This window comes from Cibotium barometz, chromosome 28, assembly GCF_041138505.1.
Source record: "Cibotium barometz isolate CiBa-2024 chromosome 28, ASM4113850v1, whole genome shotgun sequence".
In the NCBI taxonomy this organism is placed as follows: domain Eukaryota; kingdom Viridiplantae; phylum Streptophyta; class Polypodiopsida; order Cyatheales; family Cibotiaceae; genus Cibotium; species Cibotium barometz.
Window position 1 is genome coordinate 32,511,686 of NC_141073.1, and position 13,086 is coordinate 32,524,771.

Here is a 13,086-nt window from a genome sequence, read left to right on the forward strand (position 1 = left end):
ATTAGAGCTAAATCAATTTGATTAAAACATCAAACGACTATGAGATGATTTGGATTAATTAGATCAATAGGATATCTGGATTGAATTAATTTGATGGCACATGCATTGTGTACAAATCAAAAACGCATACCCTTTGGATTGATAAGTATCATATAGATTCACCTAGTGGCCCATTTAATCGAAACACAATACCATTGAATTGATGAGTATCACATGACTTCACTTAATAGCCCTCTTATCTTATTATGCTAGTTATCAGAATCACTTTAATAAAAGTTTACTTTAATAGAGGACTAGTAGCCCATTAGTCGAAACACAATACCATTGAATTGATCAGTATCACATGACTTCACTTAATAGCCCTTATCTTACTATGCTAGCTATCTTACTATGCTAGTTATCAGAATCAGTTTAATAAAATTTTACACACATACCCTAGCCCCGCTGGTTTTCTTTGATGGACATTTATGAAAGAAGTGCAAACGCTATGTTATACTACTAGGTTAAACCTACCCAGAAAAATCCTCTGGCTCCAACATATGTTGCAAAGCAACGCCTGCTTAAGCCGAGTCTAAATATCGAAGCTCTATCAATCAATTAATTATTGTAAAGCTAATCTTAGTAATGTTAAGTACAAAGGTTTACAGCTCGTATAAGTTGAAGAGAAAAACACTGCAAAATGTTTGAATTTATAATATATGATTGAAATATACCTGAGCTTTGATGGACTGTACGATTTCTTCCCTCTGCTTCAAGTATTGTAAGTGGAATTCATCAGCAAGGGTTGAGTTATTGTTTGCATGAGGTTTAGCTGCACAGTGAGTTGTGATATTATCCGTAGGGATTGGCACTGTGCGTTGCTGATGAATAATCATAGGACGATTGGTTTGTTGGTGAGATTGTGCTGCAGGAGGAAGCAAAGGAGGCATGCAGTTATTGTTGATGAAGTCTTCTGCGCCATCTTCACGCGCTCTTTTCCTTGACAAAAGCACTTGGTTGTCCACTTCGTTTACAACCAGGAATGGGGGAATGAAGCTGCAATTGTTAGTTCCCATCACATCAATTGGTCGAATAACCAAAAGGTTCTAACTATATGGATGCTGATACTTAATCCAAGCTGATGGCTATGGACGTGGTGGGCGTAGCTTCTGGCAATGGAGATGGTGGATAGTTAACGAAGGGTCTGGCTATGGCGGCTGTCTATTAAACCAAGCTGATGGCTATGGACGTGGTGGGCGTAGCTTCTGGCAATGGAGATGGCGGAGAGTTAACGAAGGATCTGGCTATGGCGAATATCGCTGTGATTATTAATCTCCCTAACGTATTTATAAACGGATAGATCAATTAGGCAACGACTGTACTGAAAACGCCTCGTGCCGAGCAACGTATATCTTATTGCTCTGAGTAAAAATTATTGATAACCCTAGATTACTGTATTTTCGTTTTCGCCCACAACCCAAGACAGAAACTTGAACGTCGGGACTCGGGAGGATGGCAATTTAGACATCATCAAATTTTCTTCTTTTCCGCTTTTGCGCCGGCCTTCTAGCGGTGCACTGATTGCGATCAAAGTTGGGAGGCGCCCACCACCACGTCTTGCTGAATTAGACGGCTGCCGCCATATCGAGCGGGCAAGCTGTGCGCCCAACTCCACTCGTGCGTGCACACCCATGCCAGAACTAGCGGCTTGCCATCCATGTGGGGCCAATCGTCGTCGCCGCCTGTAGTCACGCACCATTTGGCCGAAGGAGCTATATTAGACGGCTGCCGCCATATCGAGCCGGTGGCCAACCGACGGCAACTCCAGACGCCCGTGCATGTGCCATCACTTCAAATTTACTGCTTCGCCATCGCCTCCACGTACGTGTGGGGCTGTCCGCCGCTAAATTTGTCGCCGGCAAAACCCTAGCCTTTGCCAATACAGTTTTAGCATGGTATGGCAATATAGTAAAGAGTAGAAAGAGCGCCTTCTTCCAAACCTAACACGCTTGCATGCCAGAAAGCATGGATGATGGGACCAACCAACCCCACACGCACGGAAAGACCGGCCGTTACTACGTCCAATCGCATGCCACGTGACCCCCCTTGATCTGTGTGAAGGCCTTCTCTTCTGGCCCTTTGCAGGCCCAAACCCACCTTTGGCAATTTGGCAACCTCCCATGCCACATGCTCCAGAGTCCATCATCTTTTCCCCCACCCCCAATAAAGTTCTAGACTGTTTGCGCCAGCCTTTGCTTGTCTTCTAACCTAAAAGCCAAACTCTCAGATGGCTCTTCAATCATCGCTTTTAATTCACCACCTAGGGTTTCACTGTTTCACACGTTTTCATACTACTTACTAAAATTATACTTTTGAAAGTTATAATTAACGAGTAAAATTATGCTTTTAAAAGTTATAATTAAAGAGCAAAACTATACTTTTAAAAGTTTTTCTCACTTACCTACTTACTAAAATTTTACTTTTGAAAGTTTTTCTCACCGTATGAGGAATTTCTTTGAAAGTTATAATTAAAGAGAAGTGAATTCTCTACAAACGTCCGTAAAGTCACAAAAGCTGCTTTTATTTTACAAGGCTAGTACTAATCTTTCAAATGGAAAATTGTAGAAAATAATGACCATGTGCCCTCCAGATACAAAATATATATTAACTGTATCATTCAGATATATCAGAGTAATTGAGATAGCCCGGCTAGGCAATTTTGTCGTTAAGGGAAAAAACTTTAAAAAGAAGGACACGTACTCACTTTCAATGGTTGTCGCCTTACACATAATTTTGATTTTGTGTACAAGTGGAAAGCTAAGGAAATCATGGAGTGCATTCCAGATTTTCCTAAAGAGATGGTAGTTTCAATTATTATTGAAGTGTTTGAAAAATTCTCATTAAGCAAGCGAATTAGCCAATTTAGTGTTTTTTGTTCACTTAATACATTACCACATGCAGCCAAGTCTACATAGCCTTTCAGTTCTATAAATGGTTGCTTTTTTACGCCGTTTTATTCATTGTGGGGTTAATTGGCTCTAAAATAGTGGTGAAATTTAAAAATGCTTGTCGAAAAAAAACTTCAAGAAAGGTTTAAAAAAATGGTTGGTACTCAAGATTTTTGGCTTGCTAAATGTTGGAAAGCAATACACTCTACTTAGTATGAGCAAGCTTATGTTTAGATCTAGATCCTAAATCGTTAGATAAAGCCTAGATAGATCAACTCATGTGGACTAATATTCCCATATCAAGCCCTCAAGAAAGGTTATTTAAAAAGGTTGGTATTTAGGAGTCCTCGTCCATTTTTGGCTTGGTAAATGTTGGAAAGCAATATACACTACTTCTAATTTGCAAGAGCTTAAAATGTTTAGACCTAGATGCCTAGATAGATTGTGCACATTGCGTAGTAGGTTACTTGCTAAACAGGTTACGTGCAAGTCATCTAGACTACAATTCAAAATAGGTTACTTGTTACATGCAAATCATGTGGACTGATATTCCCATATCAAGCCACATTAAGGGTTGTAGGAGTGCTTCACTAAACACTGTGTTCTTGCATTGCAAAGCCACAAGTGCCCAGGTGCATCTAAATCAACATAGAAGCCACATCCAAACTTATGGAGAATAAAATTATTGTTGTACTAGCCTAGGATAATATTATGATGAATGGTCAATTTACAATACTTGCCCTCGGGTGGCGGACCAAAGTCGGTCACCACCTACCTCGCCCTATGGGTGCTTTTATTTCAACATGTGGCTAGTTCATGTGTGCACATGTAACCTCCCTCTCCAAATAAGCAAGGCAAAAAAATTAAGCCATATGGCATAATCTATTAATAATTTGCTAAATATTGGATCTCAAGTCGGGCTTCATTTTGCTGTAGACCACCATTTGGGCTGGAAGGAAATACTTTACAAGTTTGTGAAAAAGTCAACTATGTCACCTACAAGTTGTTTTGGACATCATCATCACAATGAATATGATTCGTGAGGTGATGCTAATAAACATGAATGATTTTGTGATGACTTTGATTATCTAGATAATTCTAAATTCTAAGAGGTAATTAAACAAGGATCTTTAACATTGACAATCATTTTTCCTTGGAGAAGTTGTAAAGCGGGAAAGCACCAAATGGGTTTTTCATAAGATTCAAGCATAGTAGCAATTAGGATCACAATGACACTTGAAGAACTAACATTGAGGTCCTTTTGTGAAAGTATGGCAATCCTATCACCTCCTTGATTATGAGTTTGGTTTACTACTTCCATAAGAGAAGTTACAATGAAAATCTTAGCCAAGGTACATATCAAGCTTCCTTTAGCAACCCAAAAGGAAAGTATTGAAGTAACCCTTGATTATATACAAAGGAAAGTAAGATCAAATGTTTCAATTAGGAAGAGAAGAGACATGTGAGAGAGTATAGGAAGAAACAATATATTCAACGTGGTACTTTGAAGATGAAAGAGGATCTAGGCAACAATGCAAAGAGGATCTGGGAAGAAACAAGCATATTTAAAGTGGTACTTAGAAAATGAAACATTAGGGAAAATTTGGACTCAAATTGGGCACTTTAAAGATTTGTACACATTCTCTCTCTACAAAAATGGGCTCATGGGGAAATTTTTCCAAATCAACTCAAAAGTGACCAGAGTTTGGACATTTGGAATCTACTCTTCGAGACCTTTCCAATTATATATAGCATGATGGGCAATTTTGCATATTCAAGAAGTCCCTAAATTTGGTGATGACTTGACACATCATCACTAAATTTGGGGACTTCTTAAATATGCAAAATTGACATACCACCTCATCACTCACCAAATTTGGGGACTTCTTGAATATGCAAAATTATCCATCATGCTATATATCATTGGAAAGGTCTCGACGAAGAGTAGATTCCAAATGTCCAAACTCCACTCACTTCTAAGTTGATTTGTAAAAATTTCACCATGAGCCCATTTCTGTAGAGAGAGAATGTGTACAAATCCTTAAAGGGCCCAATTTGAGTCGAAATTTTTCCTAATGGAGGAAGGGCGGTAGCATGATAAGATGGTTGCTTTCACGGTAGTTTGGCAAGAAGTGGAACATTTTTTAGCCTCCCGAATCCGTGTCCAAGGTATCTCGGGCGAGTTCGAAATGACCAATCAGTTCCACCAGCCACATATCTCAGTTGAGATATGTGTCGCCCACGTAGGTTCGGTAAAACTAGCCACGTAATATCTCGGGCGAGATACATGGCAACATGACCAAGAAATCTAGTCATCATCCCAACGTATCTCGATCGAGATAGCTGGAGATGCTGACTAGATTGCCTAGTCACGGTGGCATGCCAACGCAGCATGTACATTTATATCTCGGGCGAGATATGAATATGTATATTTATTTCTCGGGTGAGATATGAAAATTGATAAAAGGTTTCTCGGGCAAATAATTATATATTTATCGTATCTCGGGTGAGATACGTAAATAGAATTAATCATATATTTATCGTATCTCGGGCGAGATACGTAAATCGATTTGATCAGTTATATATTTATCGTATCGGGCACGATATAAAAAGCGAATGGTCGGTGCGCGTATCTTGCCCCAGATATGTGTACCCGAAAATCCCCATACGTTCCCTGCTTTTCATTATCTGTCGTCCTTTTCTCTACTTTTTCGGAGCTTTTCACGAGCACCTATCGCCGTTGTTGGAGCACTTGTCGCCGTCTGTCACCATCGCTGGATCTCGCCCAAGTTGTTGCTGTTGTCAATCTCACCCGAGCTGCCCCACATCTCTACCATCAGATCTAAAGTTTTGCCCAAGTAAGCGTCCTAGTTTATTGAGTAATTGTTTTTTAAAGCTTTGAGCAATTCATTTCCATTAACACCTTAATTGATTATTATAAAACATAATTAACAAAACCAGCATGCATTTGTTTATGAGCGGTTCTGCATTTGTTTATGCATGATTAACAAAAGCTCTACATTCGAAACTATGGTCTATACCTGTAATTAACAAAAACTAGTAATTAAACTCACCATTAAGCAATTTAATTAAATGATCAAAATAAGATCTACACCAGTAATTAACGAAACCATTAAGCAGTTTGATTAAATGATCAAAACATAGAATCTCCTTAGATTTTAGTAGTTATGGATGTAAAACTATGTCTTAAAACCCATCCAAACCCATTTAGCAAGTTACTGCACGAAATCTATATGCATAAGGTCTTAATGCATGAAGCATGACTTCATGTATGAAGTCTTTACACATAAGGACTTATTGCATGAAGCCTTTATGCAAGATGCATTATGGCTTCATGTATGAAGCCTTTATGCATAGAGGCTTTATGATTAAGCCTCAAATCTTTATTCATAGAGGCCTTATGCATAAAGGCTTACGCATACATCCACATTCATACATCCATACATCCACATCCACATCCACATTCATACATCCACATCCACATTCACATCTATATCCATACATCCATTTTCACATCCACATTCACATTCACATCCATACATCCATATCCACATTCCTCATTCATACATACACATCCATATCCACAGCCATACATCCACATCCATATCCACATTCATACATCCATATCCACATTCCACATCCATACATCCATATCCACATTTCACATTTATATCCATATCCACATTCCACATTCATACATCCACATCCACATTCCACATCCATACATCCATATCCACATTCCACATTCATACATCCATATCCACTTATAGAATGTAAGAGAATTCTAATTTTTTGATATAAAGATTCTTATCCTGTTATGCATCTTTATGCATAAATTCAATTTTAAGGAAACTAACACTTTCGAATTAAAGATAAACCTTTTATGCATTTTACTATGCATAAATTCCATTTTAATGAGAATAACACTTTCAAAATAAAATAAATCTTTTATGCATCTATGAATGCATAAATTCAATTTCAATGAAAATAATACTTTTGAAATAAAAATAAATCTTTTATGCATCTATCTATGCATAAATTCAATTTCAATGAAAATAATACTTTCGAAATAAAAATAAATCTTTTATGCATCTTTCTATGCATAAATTCAAAATTGATAAGAATAACTCTTTTGGATTAAAAGTAAAATTCTTTATGCATCTATTTATGCATAAAATCAAAATTGATGAAAATAACTCTTTTGAATTAAAAATAAAATTTCTTATGCATCTATTTATGCATAAAATCAAAATTGATAAAAATAACTCTTTTGAATTAAAAATAAAATTCTTTATGCATCTTTCTATGCATAAAATCAAAATTGATGGAAATAACACTTGTTGGATTAAATTAAATTCTTTATGCATCTTTCCATGCATAAATCCAATTTAGTAGGAATTACACTTTTAGAATGAAAGAATTTCTCTTATGCATCTAATTTATGCATAAAATCCATTTATGATGAAAATCACACTTTTAATAAAAAAAATCTTTTATACATATATTTATGCATACAAATCATTTATGATGAAAAGCACTCTTTTAATATAAAAGAATTTCTTTCATGCATCCATTTATGCATAAAAATCATTTATGATGAAAATAACACTTTTAATATAAAAAAATATCTTTTATGCATACAAATCATTTATGATGAAAATCACTCTTTTAATATAAAAAAATATCTTTTATGCATATATTTATGTATACAAATCATTTATGATGAAAATCACTCTTTTATGATCAAAATAAAAATTTCAATATGCTTCCTTCTATGCATAGAATTTAATTCTAAAGAAAGTAACACTTTTTTAATAAAATATTTTTAGTAAGCATTTTTCTATACCTAGGATGAAAAATAACACTTTAAAAATACATATACGATGGGAATTACTCTTTTGAAATTAAAAAAAAAGAAAAACTTTTTTTCATAATTTAAAAAAAATTCGCCATAACCTCCTTTGTATGGCTGACCGTTTTTCAATTCATAACTCTCTATAATTAATTAAAAATTCACCAAGAGTATTTAAATCATTCTAATGTAAACATTTTCTACTTATCAAAGAGAAACATTATGAAAAACTTGATTTTATCCATTAATCATTCATCTAGGATAAAGAATGGTTGGATTTACTAAAGAAGAGAAGGGAATGCCTTTTTTCAATGAGGTATAACATCATATTCAATTTAGAGAAGACAAAGATCATAAAAACCATAAAAATTAAGCATACATGGAAATTTATTTCTTTCCTTACTTCCATTCATCAATTAACTTCAATAGCATTAAAAAACCATTCCAATTAAGCTTCTCAAGCTTGAGAGGGGTTGAGAAGAGAGAAACATTGAGAAATTATGGAAAAAGATCAAAATTCACACTTTACTTTACAAATTACTTAATTCTTTAATCACGGTAGAGGCCCCCAACCAATCAGTTGGTTTGGTATGCTGATGGAGCCACCAATGGAGATTGAAGAAGGAGGGAAGCTCCAATTTCTTCAATTTGGAGAGAATTTTAGAGAATTGTAAAAATAATCATTATTACAGCATAATTCTTGCATAGTATAATTCTCCTATTTTTTTACAAAGGGCTCGGGTTCTACTTATAGGAGAGGGAGGCTCTAACCAAGACCAACTAATTTCTAAAATTTTTCAGATTCAGTTTGGTTGAATTTGGACCAGATTTGGACCTAGTTTGAGTGTGAGGTGGCAATGCCATGCGTATATATGATGTGTCATGCCATGTAGGCACAGAAAGTCAACCAAGTTGATTGTGTTGAGGTGACAAGATGACATGGACATTCTTGATTATGTGGAAATGCCATGTATGCATTTGATGTGGCATGCCATGTAGGCTTTAAGGGGTCAACCTTGTTGACTACGTTGAGGTGGCATGATGAGATGTCAAGATGCTTATGTGGAGTCTCCCCCATATGATGTGGCATGTACATGTAGGACTAAGACTATGCTACCATAGCTCAATTGCTTGAAAAATGGCATAATCTCTAGGCTTGGTGAAACACCAAGCCTAATAGGGTTTCTTTGTTTTAGAATTTGGGCAGAAAAGTAGTGAAAATTTGATTAAGATGGCTGGAAAATGGGCTTCCCTTACTCAAATAATTCACTCATTTTTTTTGTTAAATTCATCATGACAGGTAATTTGATCCACAAGAAATTCAAGTGTAATGAGGGTTTTATAAAATTTATATAATAAAATTATTAAACTTTTACAGTCCCTCTCAAAGACTGAGAGAATTTTCTACAAAAGATCGGAAGAAATCCAACCGTTCAAATTGCAATTTGACAATATGGCCACATTCTATACATATTTTTATGACTTCTCACCGTTGGATCTTCAATGATGAGGTCCACATTTGCCAAGGTCTTGAATAGAAAATCGCATATTTCTTTACAATAAAAAGCAGCAAAAATATATTTATAAAAAATAGTTAAATAGCCAAAAAAAATCCCAATAAATCAAGTTAAGCTCTATGCAATGTGTTACATTCATGTACGAATTGGGATGATCATTGGACTTGGGATGCAAAAGTAATAAGCATTGTATGCGTGACATGTACTATAGTGAAGAAAGGTGGAAGATGTAAATGCCAAAACTTTCGTGCAATGAAACAATCACTGTAATAAATTGGATTTCCGATCAGGGGGTGCTATTTGAAAACTCACTATATGTGTAATGTGCCCTAAACACCATGAAACTAAATTCCAAACATAACTACAAGAGATTGGACCTTTAAGTTGTGAAGATGCATGTCTTCAGGCTACCTTCAGGGCACCCAACTATCAAAAGTGGTGCCCCTTATCTTACAACCACCCGGATCTAGGCAAGAATGCAAAGTTTGAAGGAAGTTCTTTGTGGCCATTGAAGAAGTTTATACCAAAGCTATTAATTCAACAAAGCATAATGCATCTTGGCTCATCAATAGTGGAGCCTCAAGACATATGACTAGCTAGAAATGTTATATCTCATCCCTCAAAAGTAGTTTGTGGAATTAGGGAGAGGCTAAAATATATCATAGTAGTGGTAGCATGGTTTCCAAAGGAGAAAAACTAGACAATTTAATTGATAATAGATTAAGATAATAAAAAATTAATGCAATCTATTCTTCCCCTGAGGTTCAAATTTACTTCCCTACTCTCCCCCCCTCTCCTCTCCTCTCCTCTTGTCTAGCCCTCCATCCTTGTCCCTCGTGTGTGCCTCTCCCTTCCTCTCTCCCACTTAAATTCCTGTCTCTTTTCCTCATCTACATGTGTTGTAGGAGGGTTGTGGTCCTCATGCATAAATTCAATAAAATAATGGACAAATCTCACTCTAGCTCTCTCAAAACACCATAGCTTATTGAAAAATAAACTTGCATGAGTATGAAAGAAGAGAAGATACATGACACACACATTGGGTAGTACAATCTCCCTGATGGCTCACGCTTTCAAGAAAGCATATTTGATATATTATTTTGTGAGTCAAAAATGACTTTTACACTCCACTTTGGGCCTTGCCCCTAAACTTTAGGAAAGTGGCATGCATGAAGTAATGTGAACCATCTTTGGGCCTTTACTTTAGCAAAGTGTCATCATGCACAAATTAATATGGGACATTTACTAAGGGTAAACAAACCATTTAAATAAATATGTATCTATAAAAAATATGCATGATAAATATGTGTGCCACCTTGTATAAGATAATGACAACCACCAAGCCACTACATAAAATGTCACATAAATATAATGTCACCATAAACATAGTAATGCCAAAATGTGAATCCAATATGCACGCAAAAAATGTGTAACCATCATCAATGCCGCTCGCACTAGCCCTTCCACACTAATCTGCTATCAAAAATGTTGAGATATCAAACTCAACTAGTGCTACGACGGACATTGATAACCCACCTATGACAGCTTATGCACTTATGCCACTGGCATGGTTAGTGAGATTATGGTCAATATGTCGCCAGTGGATGACAAGTTGTGTGATAGCCACTTTGGAGTACTAGAGTTATGGCATAGTTATAACGCTAGCTCCTATAGTCGAGTTCACACTATAGACCGACCATTTTGTATGTTGTTGTAGGAGAGCATGAGTACTTTCCCTTTATGTATGTACTCTTACCATTTTGTATGTTGTTGTAGGAGAGCATGAGTACTTTCCCTTTATGTATGTACTCTTATCTTTTAGTTATATGATTGTAGAGAAGAGACGAACATAGAGAAAATTCAGCCATCTATCTCTCGTTTGTGTCTTGAACTCTCTTGTGTGTGTGTGTGTTTGCTTGCAAGGAACTCAAGCTCTCTCTCTCCCCCACATTCTCTTTATGGTATCAAAGCTATGATTTATGTGAAAGCTAAGGAGGCAAGCAAGAAGCAAGAACAAGAAAGGAAGGAAGGAAGTGGTACATAAGTAAGAGGCAAGAACAAGGAAGGAAGGAAGCGGTACATAAGTAAGAGCATCATCATCTCTTTTCCTTATTGGCTTAGGTAAAACACCCCGCGATAGCTTCGGGAGCTACATTTCTCTGATTGAGGAGCTCACTTCGCAGGCTTGGAGGTGCTTGTGTAATACTTAGTATTGAAGTTTTGCTGCCAAAAATGTGTTTCGAGCACGTCTCGATCTCCATTTTGTCACTGCAAGGTATTTTCGACAGTTTCGACAAGTTTGAGGATTGTCTCTAGTCGAAATCTGGTTATTGCAGTGCAACAGTGCATTTTGGGAGTGCAGACAGTGGTTGCGCATGTATTGTTGACATTGGGTGTATGTACATGTACTTTGGTCAGATCTGATGACCTACAAGTTGTGCCAAAGTACCGTAGTCACATAAGATATTGCTGTGTTACAGGTTACATGCATACTGCAGTTTTTTGATTGTTGTAGGAAAACATGTGTGACGGAATCAATTAGATTGTCAATGAGAAGCTGGACAATAAGAACAACTTCTATGCCTGGAAGTTCATAATAACAAATTTGCTTATGGGTAACACTACAAGAACAACTTCTATGCCTGGAAGTTCATAATAACAAATTTGCTTATGGGTAACACTACAAGAGAATGAGGATTTAGCAATGAGAATAGCAATGCTTTTATAACTAGAAGGGTATGGAGATATCGGGTCCATTTGGCTTCTAAAACAACTGCTATTTTTGCTGCAGTGGGTTTACTGCTCAATAGTGAAAGTACTACGTAGTAAGAAAAAGTTGGGACAGACAAGGAGTCTCCATAGGACTCCCTAGTCTGTCCCAACTCTTTTTTTTCTAATGTAGACATAGTAAAACTAACACAACTTCATGTCCTACTCATCGTCATGGACATGTGTAATGTAAAACTTGACAAATACCAGAAAAAGGACAATTTCAATTCATGGTTTTATGAATGTCAAAATTCAATTACAATACTTGGCGGAATTACATAAGTGTATGATTCCAAAAAGCTCATATATAAAATAAAGTGTAATGAAAATCTATGGAGCTAGGGGCTACATTGAGAGGGTGTACATCTCATGCAATTTGATTATTATTGTTCCTTGGAGCTCCACCCCCTTCTCTTCCCACATTTCCATTGCTTCTTGCTTGGACATTTGCACCATCGTTTCTAGTAACATGATCCTAGAACACAATAAAAATAACACAAATTAAAATCAGTACTTACTTAAACAAATGTACTTAGAAATGTACTTACTTGTCATGCTTATAAGCATGTCCTCTAGTAATAACAATATATCCTTCATCTTGCACCCTTTCAAATAGAGGTTCTAAACCCCATTGTAATGTAAAATCATATTCATCTTGTGTAGGGGCGGTCCACTGCTTCAAGCTATAGACATACAACCAAATAAACATTATAATTATGTTGTTACTTAAGATAACCTTCTTTAATTAAAAGATAAGATACAGTTTGAGACTAATATATACTTATAAATATTGTTGGGATATTAACTCCTCCTTCATGTGTAACATCACGCCACAAGTTATTTGCCATCTATCCAAGAAGAAACATAAATAGTTAAAACTCTTATGCATACTCCAATGCATGAGGCAAATACATCTGGCCTTATGCATATGGCTAATTCATAAGGCTAATGCATGCATATGGCAATAGCACGCTTATTCACAAGTATCATGCATGTGGCT

At 36.2% G+C, this 13,086-nt stretch overlaps 1 protein-coding gene across 1 annotated transcript in view; it reads right to left on the reverse strand.

Moving 5' to 3' along the window:
- LOC147622753 (putative BOI-related E3 ubiquitin-protein ligase 2) overlaps positions 1 to 1,406 on the reverse strand; it is a 2,275-nt gene extending 869 nt beyond the window's left edge. The window contains exon 1 of the mRNA XM_086822691.1: positions 714 to 1,406. Coding sequence (XP_086678817.1) covers positions 714 to 1,055 — 342 coding nt within the window. The 5' untranslated portion in view covers positions 1,056 to 1,406. The remainder of the gene's footprint in view (positions 1 to 713) is intronic.
- Between the last annotated feature and the right edge of the window lie 11,680 nt (positions 1,407 to 13,086).